The 20,413-nt window shown below is 43.9% G+C and overlaps 1 protein-coding gene and 1 long non-coding RNA gene across 3 annotated transcripts in view; one reads left to right on the forward strand and one right to left on the reverse strand.

Annotated features, from left to right (window-relative positions):
- Window positions 1–2,057: 2,057 nt before the first annotated feature.
- On the reverse strand, window positions 2,058–8,815 carry Tent5a (terminal nucleotidyltransferase 5A). 2 transcript variants are annotated; one of them, NM_001436475.1, is given in 3 exon segments: window positions 2,058–6,744; window positions 7,774–8,317; window positions 8,561–8,815. In NM_001436475.1, coding segments are annotated over 2 exon segments (1,284 nt in total). In that variant the 5' UTR covers window positions 8,281–8,317; window positions 8,561–8,815; the 3' UTR covers window positions 2,058–5,967.
- Window positions 8,816–11,522: 2,707 nt separating this feature from the next.
- LOC148004284 (uncharacterized) overlaps window positions 11,523–20,413 on the forward strand; it is a 37,319-nt gene continuing 28,428 nt past the window's right edge. Inside the window, exons 1-3 of the long non-coding RNA XR_015627919.1 lie at window positions 11,523–11,606; window positions 11,868–11,990; window positions 13,217–13,350. This is a non-coding gene — a long non-coding RNA (uncharacterized LOC148004284). The remainder of the gene's footprint in view (window positions 11,607–11,867; window positions 11,991–13,216; window positions 13,351–20,413) is intronic.

Below are 20,413 nucleotides of genomic sequence, written 5' to 3' on the forward strand. Positions count from 1 at the left end.
CTCACCTGAGTCCCTTGATTGCTCAAGCCTTTCGGATCAGGGCTGCTGCAGCATGGATATTTTATTGTGTTGGTTACCATCCAACTCGTTATTGATTTTGCTGTGGGAATTCCAGCTCCAGCCACTGGAGCTCTGCCTCGCCCCCCCCCCACAATTATATCTGTTTTTAAGCTTTCCTTTGTGTTTTGAAATTCTATGTCCCTTGTGCATATTTCCTTCTCTCTCCTTAGGTTTAGATCCCAGCCACTACTATTGGAGCGCAGCCTTGGAAACCAAGATGTAGGCCCTGACTAGGGAAAGCCACTGTGCTCCCAAAAGACTCCTCGTCCCACTCTCCTTCCTGAATGCTTTTGTCAGTAGGTCTCAGGATATTCCTGTCATTGATTTCAAACTTTGTTCTGAGGAGGAAATTATGGCTTCATTTCAGACACATGCAATGATTTTAAATAAACCACAGGAGACAAGTGTAAGTCCCATTTTGGTTATTAATCACCATGTTCTCTTTTTCTTATTAAAGGAACTGAATATTTAAAAAATGAGCTTCCTAAGGAAAGGACAGGTTAGCCAAGTGCATCCTGGCAATTTGAGTAGAAATGGCAGGGCGTAGGCAAGCACAGGAGGAATTTAATACATACTATCCTTATCCAACTCTTATTTTAAAAGAACTAAGCTATGGCCAAAGAAATGTGAAGGACTGGTTGTGGAAAAATAAAAATGTTATAAGAAAGGAAGATGAGAATGACACACAAATGCCACTATCTAACTAATTAACTTGTATTTATGGGCGTGTGTGTGATGTGTGTGTGAAGTGTATGATGCATGTGTGATGTGTGATGCGCATGTGTGTGATGATCTGTGTGATGTGTACAATGTGTGTGTGACATGTATGGTATGCAATGTGTGTGATGTGTGTGTGATGTGTGTGTGTGATGGTGTATGTGGTGTATGTGTATATGTGTGTACTTGATGTGTGTTTTGTGTGATGTACCATGTGTGTGTATGTGTGTGTGATATATGATGTTTGCATGATGTGTGTGTATATATGTGCATGATGTGCTATGTGTGAGATGTGTGTACAATGTGTGTGATGTGTATATGTGTACATGATGTGTGTGATGTGTGTGTGATGTGTATATGATGTGTGGTGATCTGTGTGATGTGTGTGATGTGTGTGTGTAATTCATGCATGATGTGCATGTATATGTATGTGATGTGTGTATATATGAGTTATGTGTGTGATGTATGTGTATGTGTGTGTGAGGAAGGAGGTTTTAAAATCAGAAATGCCCCTTTCATAGACAGTGTCAACCATGTGTTCTATTCACCATTAAGGCTTTGCCTTGCCCTTATAACCACACACATGTCCTATTGTAACACAGGTTTACCAAACTCTTATGTTGGTGGTATTAAAGAAGGTCCCAAACTCCACAAGGAAAGCCTATACTTTATAGTGTAGAACCCCCATTAATCTTTAGAGAATTCTTCAGTGCTTGCTCTAGCACCTAGAGAAAACTTGCATGAATGTGTGTGCAACACACACACACACACACACACACAAAACTTCTTCATCTTTTTTCTACTTCCTCTTCCCATTGTTGATTATCAATATTTATTCCTTAGACAAATTAAACATCCTATTGAATAACATAATTGTGCATCAGATAAATGACATTTAAGTAACACTGATAATGGAATCACAGTTGTCGGGTTACTCATAAAAATCTAAGCCTACTCAAAACTACCAGAATCCTCAAGTTCAGGACTGAGAGTCTGAAAACTACTGATACTGAAAACAGTTCAGTCTTCTGGGTCATTTAACCCTGCTAAGTTTATACCCAGACAAAAATTTTTGGCATCGAATAGCTAGCGTCTTTTGGAGCTGTTTGAGTCATTTAGATGGGCTGGCTGGGGGTGGGACACTGTCATTTCTTAAGCTGCAATAAGCTTTGGAAAGCTGGTCTGCTCCTGTGTATGCCCCATGCTCCACAGTGTACACAGTTTGGGGTTCAGAGGACACGATCTTTAGCACATTAAACACCAAATAGAGCAGACACAGATCAATAGAAAAAAATAACTTCTTTTTATTTACAAAAACAAAAATCCAAATATTGGATGCTGTAAACAAAATTCACAATCTGTTCCCTCTAGCACTGATACGAACATGTCAGTTTTAAAGAGTCCATTTTCCGTCAACTCCTTTTACCGCCTGTGACACACAATTGTCAAAACATTCCAAGAGTGACCCAGGGTGCAGCTTGCTGTAGTAGGACAACTCAGAGCAGGCAATGGTTGTAGGGAGGTGGGAGAGAGAGTCAACAGTAAACATAGCCTCTTACATTCTGTGAAGCCTTGCAGCAAGCATTCCCAAGCCCCTCGCCACCGCCCACTTTGTAAGGTTATCACTTTTATCTCAGCAAGTCATTACCATGACAACACGTGACACGGAGATCCCTCCACAGCACTGAAATGGTGATGCTAAAAGAAATTATTAAAGAAAGAGTATATTCAAATAGATGCTATATATGAAAACAGGATTTTTTTTTTGGCTTTTTTGTTTTGTTTTTTATCTAACACATTTTTCTTTCACAACAAAAGCTTATTTTTGGACAGCTGCTGACAGCTTTTAACATAATACATTTCATTTACAAAAGAGTTCACAATATTTATTTAACAAGCATTGCATTAAAACAAGGATATGCACAGTAAAGCAACCAACGTCAGCAAACAGAAGGGGTGGGAAAAAAAAACCCAGTATGTTCACGTTTCATTTCACTTCCTTCTTGGCTTGAATATGCCGCCCATCCTTGTGGTTTTTTGGACCCAGATCAAAACAGTCTAACTGTACCAAAGAGCGCAAGCGCTCCATTCAACTTTTGAAAGTCCGTCCCCCTGCAAGAGTTCTTGAGGCAGCTGAATTTACTGCGGATGAAGTAAACTTTATAAAAGGACACAGTCACAGGCTAAGTGTTCTCTGACATGCCAGAACCTCCAGAAGGCAAAACTTCTCCCTGTTTCAAAGTAACAGTGCACTAGGCCAGATAAACACAAGAGCAAACAAACCGTGGGCACTGGTTAGATGGAGAGAGAGCTGTTCTTTGCTCTGACATTCAGATTTTTTTTTTAGGCCACACATCCACAAAGAGAGACATATATTCCATTGCATGTTCACCTATATATGCACAGGACTATAGTATGCACAAAATAGAAATAAATTATATAAGGGTTAAAGTAAATGCCAAAAGTTGTCTTGAACACAGCCTGTTCTATCTGATTGCCATGTGCTGGCACTTTTGATTAAGCTACCAGCCATAAAGTAAGCAAGCAAGGAATATAAACACTTGACAAGTAAATGAAAGACATATTTTCTAATAAGGCCCCTTTCAAACAAAAACCCCTGCTGAAAATTAACAGCAGGTTGCTACTATGGCAGAGCCCAAGATCTCCAGACTATTCAAAACAGTGGATAACTCATATATGCAGAGTTAGCGGGAGAAGAAACCAGGTCACCAGATGAGCCTCTGCCCCACCAGCAGTCCAGGAGAACTTACAGGCGAGCTAAGCCGGCTAGACTGTGGTTTCTGATAGGTGAGTTCCAGGCTTAATCTGCAAGCTGAACAATGTTTCCTGGGACTTCGAAACTGATCTTTCAAATGCAGGGCAGTGAAGGGGAAAACTGGACCACCATGGTAGGATCAGTTCTCTATAAAAGAGAGTGGCAGTGTTGGAGGCTGTGACAGCTTGGTGAGGATTCACAGGGAGGCTCTAGCATCAAGCCGATCTGGTTCCTGGTAAGGCTTCAAATACAGGTGCACAGAAGGGTGGTCCGGACACATCAACCTGGACTAATCTGGCCATGAGAAGCTGAGAGGTGCTGGGAGATAGCATCATTGCCAACGTGAGAGTGTTAAGTTTTCCCTAGCTTCTCTGTAACTGACTGGCTCTGCAGAGGAATTACCATACTTAGCAGTCATTCATGAAAGTTCAAGGGGACCAGACCCTGTGTGATTGTTTCACAACAAGAAAGGAAGGTTTTTAATGCATTTGCTTTGCTTGTGAAATGTATTTTTTTCAGAGACCAGTGTCTACAGGGCTGGGAAAGGAGTTAAGTTGAGCTGTCACTGAACATGAGAGTATCAGTTCATGTCACAAAGGTATACAAATGGTCTCTTGGGAGAGAAAACGAAAGTTGGGTTTGGTCAAATACAAAGTGATTTAATTTAAGGTACAGTACTAAATATTTCTATGCAGTGTGACAACCAGATCAAACATATTTCATATTGGATAAATTTATAAAATGTATATATATATAATATATATCCTATATATAAACTTTATGTAGTTGTGCAAATACTCTTTAAAAAGGGTCATTTCACATTTATTAAATTCTAGTGGTCCAAAATGCAGAATGCGCTCATTTGCATTCATTTAAATATTAAAAGTAGTGTTTAGGTTCCAGAAATTCTTTTTTGAGCAGTTATGGATTTAATTATCCTATCTCTGATCCATGATCCATACGTTCTAAGCCTTGAAGGCATGTGATTCTATTTATTTAAGGGGCAGGGACTCAGACTGTCAAAATGCCAGGGCAAGGCAATTGAGAAGTGTGCTACCAAGAAGTCTCCCATTTGTGAAGTTCTCTGGTTCAGTGAAAATAAGGAAAAAAAACTCGCTAAAAATGTATAATCTCTGCTTTTCCTATCAAATATATTACTCACATCCCTCCATTTGTCTCATTTTTATATGGGTTTTACGCCATCATTGCAGTATGCCCATGTCTTCTAAGATCCTACCCAAAAACATAAAAATCACTATCTTTAAAATTTTTCCTCTTTGATACATTATTTTAGGTCATAGACAAAGTAGTGTGTGTGTATATATACATACATATCACATATGTGTGTGTATACACACAAACAGTATATACGTACCTATAACATCACACCAAACAATATCAACTTTATATAGGTATTTGTCAAAAAAAAATTAGGCCATTTCCGCCACCATTCACAAGCTTAATATGTTGCTTTATTTTTTTTCTTGAGTCCCTGATAAAATAAAATAATTATTAAACCATAAAATAACCTTTTCCACTTCTAATCTTCTGAAAGCAACAGGCACTTTGATGTGTACTGGTGTGTAACAAATATAGTAACTCTTTATATATCCTATCCTACCTCTTCTGCTTGGGAACTTTTATCAGTTAAATCTTTGGTCCTTGCGCATGTTTTCTTGGCTACAGCTGGTTTTTGCTTGGGTCTTCACATTTAAGAAAAGGAAAAGAAAAAAAGAACGCAAGCTTTGCACGGAGCTGGAATCAAGGGGTTGTGTCATCCTTAAGTTCTGCTGTTTGTTATGAGGACAGCATCAACCTGCCTACCGTTCATTTGGACTGAGCTGTTTCTGTGAGGAAAACAGGATCACTCCAAAGGGAGCACTTGCTGCTAGACAGATGGTAATCCCTACCAGTAGCCCTGCTTTCCCTGGTCACTTTCTGACCTCCTCAAATGATAGGCAAGGCTTTCTTCCTCAGCATTTTCCCATTGTGAACGCCATCTTAAAAGTTTCCCCACCATTCCCCTTCCCTATGGCAGAGCTATGGGAGTAGTTGCTGCAAACCCATATTGTCAAAATCAAGCCGTTTTTTTTTTTTTTAATTCTCTTGTTATTTTGGGAGAATCTGGCTGCTTTCCCTAACAGGCCTCTTTTTGTTTCAAGATACAATCCGATTGGATAGAGACCATAGGTGGAGAGGGTGACGAGTTGAGATCATGCTCCCTTACGTATGGAAAGATCCCCAAGCATTGCCAACTTTAAAATCGGGAGCAAGTCCTCAGTGCACAAAACACATCCCTAATTAGGGCCGGGTCACTCCCCTTTTTTGGTGTTGTTTCATAATTTTTCTTCCTTTTTTTTTTTCATTTTACTATCTTTGAAATGGCTTCCCCATGGGACATTTTTAAATGATTCTTAATTGCAGGGTAACCAAGTAGAATACGTCTGCTGCTGGCATGTGAATACTGGCTGAACCTGTGCGATGTAGTAATTGCTAAAGTTAGCATCTGCGACATAGGGGGCAGGCTGGTAATAGCAAGTGACATTAGCCACATTAGGAATGACATTTTGGTCAGCTAGCACCCGGATGGCCAGCATGGTGATAAGGTTTAAAGTCTGCCTTCTCTCATGTCCCATCAGGCACACCGTACTCTCGTTTACCACTCCGTGGAGGGTCATGAGATAGTCATACTTGCGGTCTTCCAAGCCCACGAAGTGGTTCTGCAAGTAGGATTCCAGCTTTCTCTGCTGCTCTCCGATGTCTGAGAAGTCAATAAAGAACCTGGAACACATGTACCTCTGAAGGGTCTTGATCTCCTCGGAGGCAGGCCTGAAGCCCCGCACTAAGAGGTTGCAGTACTTAAGCAGGCCTCCTCCTCTTATTTCCTCGGGGTTTCTGGTGGCAATGATCTTGTTGCAAAGGTGATCGAAGGCTTCGTGGAAATCACCGTAGACACTCTCGCCGATTATGGTGGGGTGAAATGTCTCGGTCATTGGGTTCTCTGAACACTCGTAAAAGAGGAGAAGAGAGTCTAATTTGATTTGAAAAGAATCTACACTGAATTCAAACTGCCTCCGGAGGGAATCCACAAACTTCAGCTCCACATTTTTGCCGCTGTTGTTTGACAGGGATATAAGGCTCCACCGGTCAGAATCATTGCACACTTTAACCATTTTCTGCACATACGCTTCCTAGGATGTAAAAGATAAAACAAGAGAAAAATGAGCAAAGCTGGAAAAGGAACAATAAATGCTTCTTTGCTGAGAATTATTTTGCCCCTTCCTGTTTGTTTTGTTAAGTTTCAGCAAAACACTACCTACAAGCTTAAACAGACTTCGGAAAACAGGGGGAAAAAAATACATTTAACGAGTAGTTTTGCCGTCTGGGAAAGAGACTAGAAGTAATAGTTTGAGGCTTTTGGCAGACGCGGCAGCATACTAAGACGTTCTGTTGTCATGTCTGACTTCAAATGTTATTTTTTGAAGATGGTCTAATAGGCACAATATTCACTCGCTATCCACAGAAAGGCAGACACTGTCGTGGAGTCCGCCTCTCACACCCTTGCCTCCAACCACGCAGTTCTCCTCCCCCTTAGGCAATCAATCTTATCAGTCTCTCCAGTAACACACTACACTCACAGCCAAAGAGGAACTAAATTGCCTTCAGACAACTTTAATTAATTATACAAAATGCCACCTAAACCGAAGGGGAGGGGCACACTACTATGCCCTCAACTCGTGAATTCACAGGGAAAAGCACCAAATATCTTAAACGCTGGAGTCAGTTGAATCCAGAGTAGGAATCTATTCATATTTTCCAATACAATAAAAAACCATTGACTCAGTTCTGCTTCGGGCTGCTATTTTTCCCAAAGTCTAGATCACAAGATGACTCAAAAAAAATTATTTACATCATTCCATCCTTCCACCAATCACATTATACTCTGGACACGAGTCCAGGAAGGAAAGTCAAGAGTTAAACCATAGAGAGAAGGAAGAGAAGGAAACGCAGAGGAGGAAGCAGAGTTGTGGTGCTGGAGCTCCCAGGAAACTAAAACACTCCATAGCACTCACGCACATTAGTACACTCGTGAAAAAAAGAATAAAAAAATAAATAAATGTACTCCCTACGGCCAAACGGTCCGCAGTGAGGGCAAATCCGGCTTGCTTTCTCCCCGCCCCCGGCCCGCCACTGTGCCCAAGCCCATCAGGTGGCTTTACCTTGAGAGTGAGCGGCGTGATCTTCTCCTTGTTCACCCCTTCGGGCAAGAAGTCTAACAGGCAATCCAGCACGACGTCCTTCACAGTCTGAAACTCTTCTTCCCCACGCAGGTCGGCGCAGAAGATGAGGTCCAGATCCTTGTAGCCCAGGCCGCTGTCTTGGTGCAGGACGTGACTGGCGGCCGAGCCGTTGAGGCGCACGTCGCGGACACCTATGCTCTTCTCCTCCAGGCGCCTCCGCACCACCTTCACAATCAGGCTCGGCTGCAGCTCGAGCGTGGGGAAGTTGCCGCGACCGTGGATCGGGATGGTCTCGCTCAAAATGCCGTCCAACCGCTGCACTTGCTCCCAGTTCAGCACGTTGCAGTGCGCCGTGGGGCTTTCGCAATAGTCCGAGCAGCGGTCGCCGAAGCTGCCACCGCCGCCGAAGTCACCACCCAGAGGGATGTAGGGGCCGCCGGTCAGCTCGTCCTCTGCCATGGCAAAGTACCCTTCGCTCTCAGCCATGTAGTGCCCGCCGAACGCCACTTGGCCTTGGTCAGTCCTAAGAGGAAAGAGTGGGTTTAGGGGAGCGGCAGGAAGGTGTGCGGGTGCGGGGACCGGGGTCCCGCCGAGGGGCCTGGGCTCCCCCTCCCCGATCATGACGTCCCAGGAGCTGCCCATAGGAGCCCTCCTCCCCCCACCGACCCCAGTGCCCAGCCGCGCGCCGCGCCCCGCAGAGCAGCCCCGCACCAAAAGTATCTCTGATGCATCTGGAAAGCACAAGCGAGAGTCCCGTCTGTGTCACCTGGAGGCGGCCGCCCCTTCTAGGAGCGCAGGCGAGCGAGGAACCGCGAGGCGGACACACTTCGCAGGAACTGCGAGTGCGCTCGGGGCAGCGGCCCGAGACTTCTCTGCGCCGACCCCCGCCGCGCCCTGAGCGTTCCCGCCCCTTGCCCGCGCCCCGCCCGCGCCCCCGCTGCGGTGGTCTCGGAGGTGGCGGCTCTCGACGCCGCCGATGCCACCGCGCACACTCGCGTCTCTGGAGCTTTAGCAGTTGTGCGGGGGGAAATGTCTTCAGTACTTTTTTTATACCGGGCTTCTCCGCGCTTCCGGGGCCCTTGCGCGCAGTGCTCGCCACACCCTCTCATTTGCATAGAGCACCGCCCCCCAGGGCTGGGTGGACAGTCGCCCGAGCTCAGGGCTGCTGGAGCCAGGCCAAGGTGCGCAGCCCCTGGCTAATGTGCACAGACAGATGCCTGTGGCTCCTACGTGTAGATCTGTCCATTTCTGCACGTCCGCACACACGCACACGCGCACACACACCCCTGAAGAGGAGACACTTTGCCTCAAATGTGATAGATGTCCATCAAAACTGGATCAGGGTTAAAAAATCATGCAACTATAGAAACTTCCCAAGCCTAGCCTTCTGGCCGGGTGTAGCGCGTCATTTGCCGAGTAACTCTGGGTCTCCTGGAGGTTCCCCCAACAGTGTCCGTTTGTGGCTAGACCGCCGATTCCACTAAGGACCCTGGGCCAAGTGTAGTCTCCAGAGGCAACTGATCACGCACGTCAGTCTCCGTGCGGGAGGGGGAGGGTTTACTGAGAACTGAGTTTCGATTCTCGAAACCTCCAGAAGTGCTGGGGAAGTCGGATGCCAGCCAACCAGCCTGAGTGCGCGTCCAGCTGCTGCGCGCGAGCCGGGCAAGCGCGCGTTACCTATCACACAGCTACAGGAGCTCGCGGCCAACCGGCGGGGTCTCGGAGCGCAACCCAGCAGTGCAGGAAAGCGGACCCAAGGGTGGCGGTCCTTCGGCTCAGACCCGAGGGACGAAGTGCATTCCTAGCAGTCTCTAAGATTCTCAGTTCTCGAGTGAATAAAACCTCAATGATCTAGGTAGGGTCTGGCTCCTTACCAGCCATAAAGGGCAAATCTAAAAGACGCGAAGTTTCTCCCCTCCAGCTTCAGTCGCCAGTGTAGCGCTTAAGGATTGGAAAAGGTTATCTGCGCGCTCTGGCACCACAATGTTTGCTAGAAAGCTCCGGCTTTCCCTTGTCCACTTCCTCCGCCGCCCGCTGCCTCTGTACAAAGTAATGCTTTGCAGTCCTTGCTCCAGGTAGAGGCTGTGGGCCGAGGCAGTCAGGTTAGAGAGAGGTCCTGGAATGAACAGCCATTACCCCCATGACCCTAGACAACTTCAGAGAACCAGCCTTTGAATTTAGGGAGCCCTGGCCTACAAGCCCAACCTGTGTGGCTCTGAGTTGAGGGATGGGATGCAAGGGTGTCGCCCACGCGGATCTAGCTGCGTGACAACGCCGCCCCCTGCTGGTGCCCTGTGGAGCTGTGAGTCCACAAAATGAAGACACTCTACTAGAGGCCAGGCTTTCTTAGCATAGGCCCGGCCTAGGCCAAATTGAATTGAGCGATTAAGGATCCCTGGACCCCTACATTGTTCTCAAATCCCGCTACTTCCTTTCAGGACATGTCCAACCATGAGCAGTGCCTAGCAACACATTTCGTATATACGAAATGTGTGTGTGTGTGTGTGGGTGTGGGTGTGGGTGTGGGTGTGTGTGTGTGTGTGTGTGTGTGTGGCAATCACACACGAGCGTGTATGGCACAGTCTTACTGGGTAGCTCCAATTGGCCTCAAAATCAACATCCTCTGAAGTTATGTGATTACGTTTGTGAGCCACCACCTTCCACCTTTAGCTCTTCCCACACACCTCACAGTCTTCAGGTCAAGAAGAAGGCGTCAGTGCCATGGGGGATTGGGAATAAAGGGGTTACAAGGTAATGATCGCCTCCCAAATTCATAACTTTCATACGTACGGGATCAGGTCTTGCACAGCCATCTGACTGTGAATGCTATTTAGGCTTCATTGCCGAATGAGATATCCCTGGCTTAGTTCTTCCTTCTCAGGGGAAACTGAGGCAAGCAACTGCAGCAAGGCCGGTGGGGGCAGGGAGGAGGGCAAATAAGAGAGGAGACTACTACGCTGGATAGAGAGAGAGAGAGAGAGAGAGAGAGAGAGAGAGAGAGAGAGAGAGAGAGAATATAAAAATAGTTTCTTGATAAAGTATCAGGAAATATTTTCTTCTTGATAATTTTGAGTTTTCTTAAAAATAATGTCAAAGAGGCTAGTCATAGATTAAATACATTGCATTTTTTTTTAAAAAAAAAGCAATAGTTCAGCCCCACTCTCATTACTTTGCATGGTATTTTAAGCTTCCATCAAAAAGAACGGAGAAAAATAAAGCTGAAACTAGAGTAGTGTGTGAGCCGTGAGTTCTTTGCTCACACCTGCCATGTATCCTATGAGGCTGACGGGCTCAACTTTGTTAGAAAGCTGCCAGGGAGGGGATCCTGACAAGAGGGCACAACCAGAGCTTCCACTTTTCCACTTCACCAGTAGTTTTGTCCTGTTCCCTCCCTCAGGAACCAGCACCCTTCTCTCCACAGCTGCTCCCAAGGCCTCTCCCAAGAACAGGAGACTTGGATGAGACGGGTGGATCGTGGAGTGCCTACCATGCCATACCACACCATACCACGTGCTGAGGGAAAGAAGAGATCCAGTCACCGGGTCGGGGAACACCCCATTTCCTCTAGCTGGCAGTCCTTTGTGGGTAACACTTCCTTAATAACAGAGCATTCCACACTTTCCAGGCTTGACTAGACCCTCCTGCCTGCCTCCCACACTGCGACATCTGGGGCAACGCACTCTTGGCAGTGCCACAGAAGGCAATTGAATTATTGGATTAATATATGCCTGCTGCCTAGAAAGGCTACTGGTTACTCAGTGCTGAATGGAAGCACATGTTCTTCATTGTCCCCCTTCTGTCGTCAAAGCGAGGTAATATTTATATTCTGGAAAGTTGCAGCCATCCTTACACGAAACTGCAAAGTTTGCAATTGTAAGCACTAACTTGCTTTCTGTTGATGGCCAAGGGAAGTACGAGGGAAGAAATTCTGTATTTCCCAGCCCATTCACGGCCAAGACACTTTGCAGCATAGTTATTCTGGTATTAGACTCACATGGACTTGACTTTTGGAGAAAGGGTAGAAGGCTTTAGCTTCTGGGCTTATTTGGTAATTTAGTGTTTTTCCCCTTTAGAATGAAAACAAAACAAAACCAAAGAACAATGGCAATATGATAAGGTTAGAGCCACCACAAGGAGCTGGAGAAATGGCTCAGCGTCTAGAGGGACCTCTTGCACAGGACACCTTCACACCCCAGGTGAGTTAACAATACCCATGTCAGGAAGCTCACAACCATTTGTAACTCCAGTTCCAAAGGATCCAAGAGTTTCCATGGGCACCTGGAATATACACCCATGCGTGTGACACAGACACAGAGAGAGAGAGAGGGGGGGGGGGAAGGGAGAGGGAGAGAAAGAGAGGAAAGGGGGACTCATGTAACTTTTTAAAAATTCTGGAACTCTTAAAACCACCACAAAAATGAAATTGTGTATTTTAGGCTTCTTCCTGAGAAAGCAAACTATCTTTACCTGAAATATTTTTAATGGAAAGCCTACTAGAGATTTTTTGAGGAAAACATGTCACTTGTAGCTAGTTGTTCTTGATTTGCGACTTATGGTAACAATCAATCCAGACTTAGCATAGTAAGAGAAAGGTCAATTATGGCCTTATTAATTGAATATGCTAGCATGTGCCACACAGTATGCTCAATATTTTAAATATGTTCTTTCTTAAGCTAAGCTCTCCCCAGACCTCAGCTTTGCATAGTAAGTCCCCATTATCTGGATTGGAATAGTAAGGCATTGGAAGGTCGAGCGTCTTTCAGAGGAGGCGTGGCCTTAGCCTATACCCACCCATCCTTCTCGGAGTCTCTTGCATCCTATGGGTTGGGTTCACCCAGCCTTCTGACACTCATTTTAAGCATAAAATTTTAAATTAAGATTAAATTTTTAACCTGGAATTATACTTTATTTTTTTTCCAAGTAGTAGATGTTCATTCCAGCATAACATTTGGAACACACATGTTTAATCTTGAATCAACTGCTAAGAGCCAAACTGTACCATGAACTGACTGAACTGATGGGGATGCCCGCCCCCACCCCCAAGCCCAGAAAATAACCTCTGCCATCATGAAGAGCTAGCAAGCCAGCAGCCTCAACAGGGAAGTTTGCAGAAAACCCTCACAAAGGGAAACACGGTGGGAGGTTTGGAGATGGCTCAAGTACACAAGTAGTGGGGCCACTTTTCTCTTCCTGTTCTCTCTGATTCTTATCTTTCCAAAGATGGCTTCTGAAGATAGGAAGTAAACAAACAGGAAGCAATTCCCCAGCTCAGACCCGGAAGCAGAGGAGAAAGAAGAATCCAGAAAACCATCCTTACGACTCTAACCTCTCTCTCACTGCCCGGGTTGAGTCTGTCCCCCATAACTACATTGCTCTCTTGGTCTTTCCACACCAGCCTCTTCCTTGTCTTCATGTCCTCCAGCTTTTGCTGCTTCTATTCTTCAACCATTTCTACCAGCCGTGGCATGCCTGTGGAAGCACGCTGCCGTGCCGGCAGAGCACTAGGATCTGGGCTGTCAGCTCCGACCATCTACCTCATTCAGAGGGCAAACCTCGGTAAGTTATGACAACCACTTAGGGGCAGCTTTTTCATGGACACACGGGTGTCATCTCACAGATTTCTTGAGTCCTCTCTGCTCCCCAGTTAGCAATGGCTGAATAGCAATTTATCACAACGTTCTGTGTAGAAGTTAAGATTTCCTGAGGGAACTCCTTCTAAGAAAACTAAATGGTGCTTGTTAAAAAAAAAAGAAAGAAAGAAAATTCTTCAAGGAAGTCATGTTTCAAAGTCTAGCAGCATCCCAGGATACAACATTTCTAAACTATTTCAAAAATCATGTTATGTTATTTTTAATATGTTATTAGTAATTTCATCAGTTACTTTCTGTAGTTGGGATAAAAGTATCATGACAAAGGCAATTTATAGAAGCGAGGATTTATTTTGGCTTACGGTTCTAGAGGGTTATGAGCCTATCATGATGAAGAGGAATGGCAGCCAGCAAGAATGGTGGCCCATACAGGAAGTGAATGATCATACCTTGAATTGTGAGCACAAACCAGAAGGAGCAAACTGGGTGGAGGTGAAGTATTTTACAGTGACTTTCTCCAGCGAAGCTGGACCACCTAAGCCTCCCTCAAACAGCTGTACCAACTGAGGTCTAAGTATTCAAGTGCTGGAGACTCTGGAGAATATTGACCCTTCTTCCTCTAAAGTACATCACTGTGTCTTCAAGAACTATTCTGATGCTTCTGATGAGTATAAATGAGAATAGACTGGGCGATTTCTGCCATTTTTTTTTTAAGACTAGTCATAGAAGAGTTAAGGTTACACAATTTCCAATAGCGGCCACATTGCGAAATTTTATATTTGTGTTTGTAGATTTAAAACCAGGAATGCTCATTTACTTTTAGAAGGACACTTTAGCTGCTCAGACGGTCCTCTGACTTGGCTATATATTACTGTTAGATTGCTGAGTATCTTATTAAAATATCCTAAGGTTATTCCTTTGATATAGCTGACCACAGAAAAATAACCCCATTTACAGTTGTAGATCAATGAATTTATAAAATTCCACAAAGAGTACCAGTACCAGAGGCATCGCATTATGCCATCACAGACTTATGGCATCACATTAAATTCAATACCGATTGCCCCTTTGTAGAATTCTTCATCAAAGCTATCAGCCCTGAGTTTTCTGGTACTGCCATTGATGCTGATTAGGCCAGCGTTTCTTCCTGTGTAGACATCTTGGCTAAATGCTGACTGTTCCAGTCAGTGTTGTAAGTATCATGCACCAGACAGGTCCTTACTCCAGACAGGTGTTCAGATTTTACATTCATTTGGTGAAATATAAACTTGAAATGTACGCGCTGTCTTTCCAAATGAACAGGCCTAGATAAATGAACACTTATTTTGCCCTGAAGTAGTTTCCTCCTGTGTGTTTGTACTGAAAGATGTTGGGCTTCTCTGAGAAAGAGATGATGCTTGCCTTATGGAACACGTGAAACACTGTGGAGGAGGGAAAGAGGAACCACCACTCGATCACTCTGCCCTTTCATAAGGAACACATCCCCAAATATTTGCAGCCCTTGCCTTGTGGGAAACGAGGTTATTTTCGATCGGTATGTTCATTTCATCTTGATGTGCACCAGCCAGTTCTTTCCCTGAACGTGAACTGACGTATTGGATGCCCACCGGAAGCTGGTTCCCTTTACATAAGCTTGTATGTTTACGAATGCTAAACAAGTATTACATTCATCTACTTTCTGTTGAGAAAGCAACATAGCTGAGGCTTGGTAAGGAAAAGAACTTGGTCAACTCACAGTTTGCAGTGCTAAAATGGGTAGTTCTGGAATCCGTGGCCATTTATTTGACCCCCAGAGAGGGTCTCTTGCTGAGTCACAACTGCATGTTGGGACAGGAACGCTTACAGAGGAGACCTTGAAGACCTGAAGCCAGGGTGATTGATTGAGGGGCCCAAGGCCTAGTCATCTCCCACTGCACATTTTTCCTAAATGACTTCCATCCAAACTCCACCACACTGGAGTTTGGCCTTTGTCACTTGAACTTTGAAGTGACAGCTTCAGACCCCCTGCTGCCACTTTTACACACTCAATCCTGAGAGTGTATGACTAACAGGTGAATCTCTGCATGCTGCAGAAGACGCATTTTCTCCTACACCTGAGTCACATGTTATTTCAAGCATCTATGTACTGCCTTATATGATATGAGAGAAAAAATTAGCACGAACTATGGTTATCCATCTAAAAAAGATAGTTCTGAAAATTTGAGTACAAAATATATGTAAACAAGTTTTGAACCTAGTGTGATGTAGAACATTAATTAAAATATATATTCTGCAAGTCATACCTTAAGAGAAAATTTACCACCTTGACAAGCCTAAGGATCTTATGTGTGAGTACACAAACTAGCTGTAGACTCACTGTGTGTAGTTACCCAAAACACCAATGTGATTCAAAGAAATTGTTACTTGATCTATTGACCAAAGCAAAGGACTCAGAGTACAGGGCTGTGTGCATTAGTTGAGACATAATGAGAGGAGCTATGGATCTAGACACCATAAAAACATCTTACATGGAGATCAGCTTCCAACACATCTCTATCATGAGCCTGAGGGATTAGAAGCGAATCAGAGTTAACACTCCCAAGAAAGCTGACCAAAGTTTGCATCAGTAAAATAACTCTGAAATGTGGTAGAATCACACTTCCCAGGTTTGGAAGCATGTGTCTCATGAAGGAATTGAGTAATTCATTAGCATGATAAGATGGTATGTTTAATTTTTCTTAGTTTATAAAGGCTTCTTAGGACACTAAGAGGAAGAAAAAAACAGGCAAGTGGGAGCTTTTGGTTTGGGGATGTAGTGTTTTTGCTCTGTAACTTTTCCCAGATTTCCATTAAGATTACTGAAAATTGTTTCCATTATCACTGGCAAATGGGGCAATCAAATCCTACCGCATCAGCTCACTGGGTGGGCAGGATCTCAGTCCTTCACTTACCATGAAAACAGAAAGACAACGGCTTGGATATATACAGAAAACTGAAGAAGTTAGACTCCAGAGAATCAAATAACCCTATTAAAAACAGGGTACAGAGCTAAACAAAGAATTCTCAACTGGGGAATGTCAAATAGCTGAGAAGCACCTAAAGAAATGTTCAAACATCCTTGGTCATCGGGGAAATACAAATCAAAACAACCTTAAGATTCCACCTCACACCAATCAGAATGGCTAAGATAAAAAACTCAGGTGACAACAGATGCTGGTGAGGATGTGAGGAAGGGAAACACTTCTCCATTGTTGATGAGATTGCAAGCTGATACAACCACTTTGGAAATCAGTCTGGAGGTTCCTCAGAAAATAAGACATAGTACTACCTGAGGACCCAGCTATACCATTCCTGGGCATATACCCAAAATATGCTCCAGAATATAACAAGGACACATGCTTCACTATGTTCATAGAAGCCTTATTTATAACAGCCAGAAGCTGGAAAGAACCCAGATGTCCCTCAACAGAGGAATAGATACAGAAAACATGATACATTTATAAAATAGCATACTACTCAGCCATTAGAAACAATGACATCATGAAATTCTTAGGCAAATGGATGGAACTAGAAAATATCATCCTGAGTGAGGTAACCCAATCACAAAAATACACACGTGGTATGCACTCCCTGATAAGTGGATATTATTCCAAAATCTTGGAATACCCAAGACACAATCCACAGACCACATGAAGCTCAAGAAGGATGACCAAAGTACGGACACTTCAGTCCTTCTTAGAAGAAGGAACAAAAATATTAATAGGAGGAAATACAGATACAAAGTTTGGAACAGAGACTGAAGGAAAGGCCATCCAAAGACTGCCCCACCTGGGGTTCCAGCCCATACACATACAACCACCAAACCCAGACAATATTGCTGATACCAAAAAGTGCATGCTGACAGGAGCCTGGTATAGCTGTCTCCTGAGAGGCTCTGCCAGGGCATGACAAATACATTGGCAAATGCTCACAGCCAACCATTGAACTGAGAACAGGGTCGCCAATGGAGGAGTTAGAGAAAGGATTGAAGAAATTGGAGGGGTTTGCAACCCCATAAGAACAACAATACCAACCAACCAGAGCTCCCAGGGACTAAACCACCATCCAAGGAGAACACATGGACAGACCCATGGCCCCAGCTGCATATGTAGCAGAGGATGGCCTTATTGGGCACCAATAGGAAGAGAAACCCTTGGTCCTGCCAAGGCTGGACCCCCTCAGTGTAGGGGAATGTCAGGGCGGGAGGCAAGAAGGAGTGGGTGAGTGGGTGGGGGACACCCTCATAGAAGAAGAGGGAAGGGGATGGCATGGGGGGTTTATGGATGGGAAACCAAAAAAAGGGGATAATATTTGAAATTTAAATAAAAATATCTAATAAAAAGAAACAAAACAAAATAAAAAAAATGCTTCTTTGGAAGATGCCTGTCTTGCCTAGCATCTTCCCTTCCTGACATGCCCAGAGCATTTCCTGTGTTGTCCTGTGGACTGCATGGCCTCTTGAGAAAGTAAAAGTGCTCAAGGGCAAGAGGGAAGTCTAGAGGTAAAACACTTGTATCACATACTTAAGGCCCTGGGTTTCATTCCCAGCATTGACAAAAAGAAACATTAAAAAATTCAAATGAGATTTATCATTAAAAGTAATAATTAGGACCCCCGTTGAAGGAATCAGAGAAAGAACTGGAAGAGCTTGAAGGGGCTCGAGACCCCAAAAGTACAACAATGCCAAGCAACCAGAGCTTCCAGGGACTAAGCCACTACCTAAAGACTATACATGGACTGACCCTGGACTCTGACCTCATAGGTAGCAATGAATATCCTAGTAAGAGCACCAGTGGAAGGGGAAGCCCTGGGTCCTGCTAAGACTGAACCCCCAGTGAACTAGACTGGTGGGGGGAGGGTGGCAATGGGGGGAGGGTTGGGAGGGGAACACCCATAAGGAAGGGGAGGGGGGAGGGGGATGTTTGCCCGGATACCGGGAAAGGGAATAACACTCGAAATGTATATAAGAAATATTCAAGTTAATAAAAAAAAAGTAATAATTATATTCGACTTAATAGTACATTACAGAATGTTTTCATTTTTGAGGAGTTTGTTTGATTTCTGTTTTGTTTTAATAGTCTCTCACTTTATAATTTAGGCTACCTTTACACCCATTGTGAAGCTCAGGTACACATTGAGCTCAAAACGATCCCCCTGCTTCAGCCTCTCAAGTACTGAGATGACATGCACCCACCATAATGCCCAGCTTGTTTAAATTTTATGTTACCACCTCTAGAGGAAGGGAAGAGGTGACATAAAAGTGTCTCTGACATGAGACTAATGACCTTTGTCAATATTTTATGATTGCTACATTAGACAAGCCATTACATTGATTCACAGTTCTTCATAAATCAAAGAACCTGGTTGATCAAACTAATTCTTATACTACTTTGTATCTAAAGAGAGGAAACATTTGAATTAAAAAACAAAAACACCCTGAAAACAAACTACTTAAATGTTTAACAGCCAGATGCCTGTTTAAATTTCCTGTGTCTAACAGAGTATAATGGAGGCTTCAGTTGCCTTTTAAATTTCATTGAAGACCAAATCCATGTGTGCGTTTGCTCTCAATCTGGCCTTAAAGACTTTAAATGCTTATATTGATAAAATTAACCAGATGTATGAAAAATTCCAGTTTCTGCTGTACGGCACCATGAACAATCTTAACTTTGATCCCTTCAATTCCCAATATGGTGCAGGACCCTGCAAGCTGCAATGGGGGCAGAGGCCCCGGGCTGTTCAAGCAGGATGGTATGTTGGAATACATGTGAGAATGTGCTGTTATTGCCTTCATTTCTCTCCCTAGTTTGTTTATTCTTTTACACACCCTGTATCTTATCCCCTATTATGTAGGATCAATGATGTCAGAGACTACACTAGATACCATTTATAACGCGCTACAATTTTCCACAAATCACCCAGCAAGATCAAACAAATGGCTCAATGCATAAAGACATGAGAGTGCACACATTCACACACAGATGAAATGTAGTCCGAGTTCTTTAAAAACCACTTAACAAATAATCTAGATGAAAGTATATATGTTCCGTGCATATGATATAAATAGGCTGTAAGACAGTCTCTGGAATTCTATGGACAGGTATGGGATCTCACAGAAGCCCCTGATCTTAGTTAGGTACCTGGTAAGGATTTCCTATCTACCCACGTAGCTCTGGCCATGACCCTCCCTCACTGGAAGTCAGTGACTCTTTATTTTATTTTGCTGCTGTTCATTTTTGGCCAATAAACTCCCATGACATAGTTTAAGTATCAGTTGCATGAAAAAAGTCTTCGGTTATACTTAAGAACCTATCGAATGTAGCAAGATTAGAGTACCAGCGAGTTCTGCATGTATAAGATCTTACTATCCAGACACATGGATAGACCAGAAGGCTATGACCTGTGGCACTAGCTGCTGTTTCCTGCCCGCTGAGGTGTTGCCTGTTTGCTGTTCTCACTGCCAGTGGAACATCCTCGCGGTTCTGGAAGTCTGGATAAATGCTCACTGGGTCCTTGTATTCATCAGTTATGTGTTTCCAGAATAAAATACTCCTTACAGTAAACAAACAAACAAACAAACAAATAAATAAATAAATAAATAAATAAATAAATAAATAAATAAATAAATGCTGCCACTTGTAGACCCACACAAATGTGATTAGTCAGAGTTTGGGTAATAGTTCAAATCCTAGCCCCAAAATAACCAGTTCACTTTGTCTTCATAAATTGTGCAATTTGGCCTCAAGAAGAAATTGAATTTGTTTCCAATGGTCCAGAAGCCTTAGGTAGCAGCCCTACACATTCCTGTAACCTAAGGGAAGGTTGCCTTAGTCCAACTCCTCCTTAGTTATTTTAAATTTCTTGGTGGAAAAGCCAGCAATTGTCTGGGAAGAGCAGAATCAACTGCTCTAAATTGAAGTGTTTGGAGGAGGAGGAAGAGGAGGAGGAGGAAGAGGAGGAGGAGGAAGAGGAGGAGGAGAAAGAAGAAGAAGAGGAAGAAGAAGAAGAAGAAG

This window comes from Rattus norvegicus, chromosome 8 (genome assembly GCF_021556685.1).
Source record: "Rattus norvegicus strain SHRSP/BbbUtx chromosome 8, alternate assembly SHRSP_T2T, whole genome shotgun sequence".
Classification (NCBI taxonomy): Eukaryota; Metazoa; Chordata; class Mammalia; order Rodentia; family Muridae; genus Rattus; species Rattus norvegicus.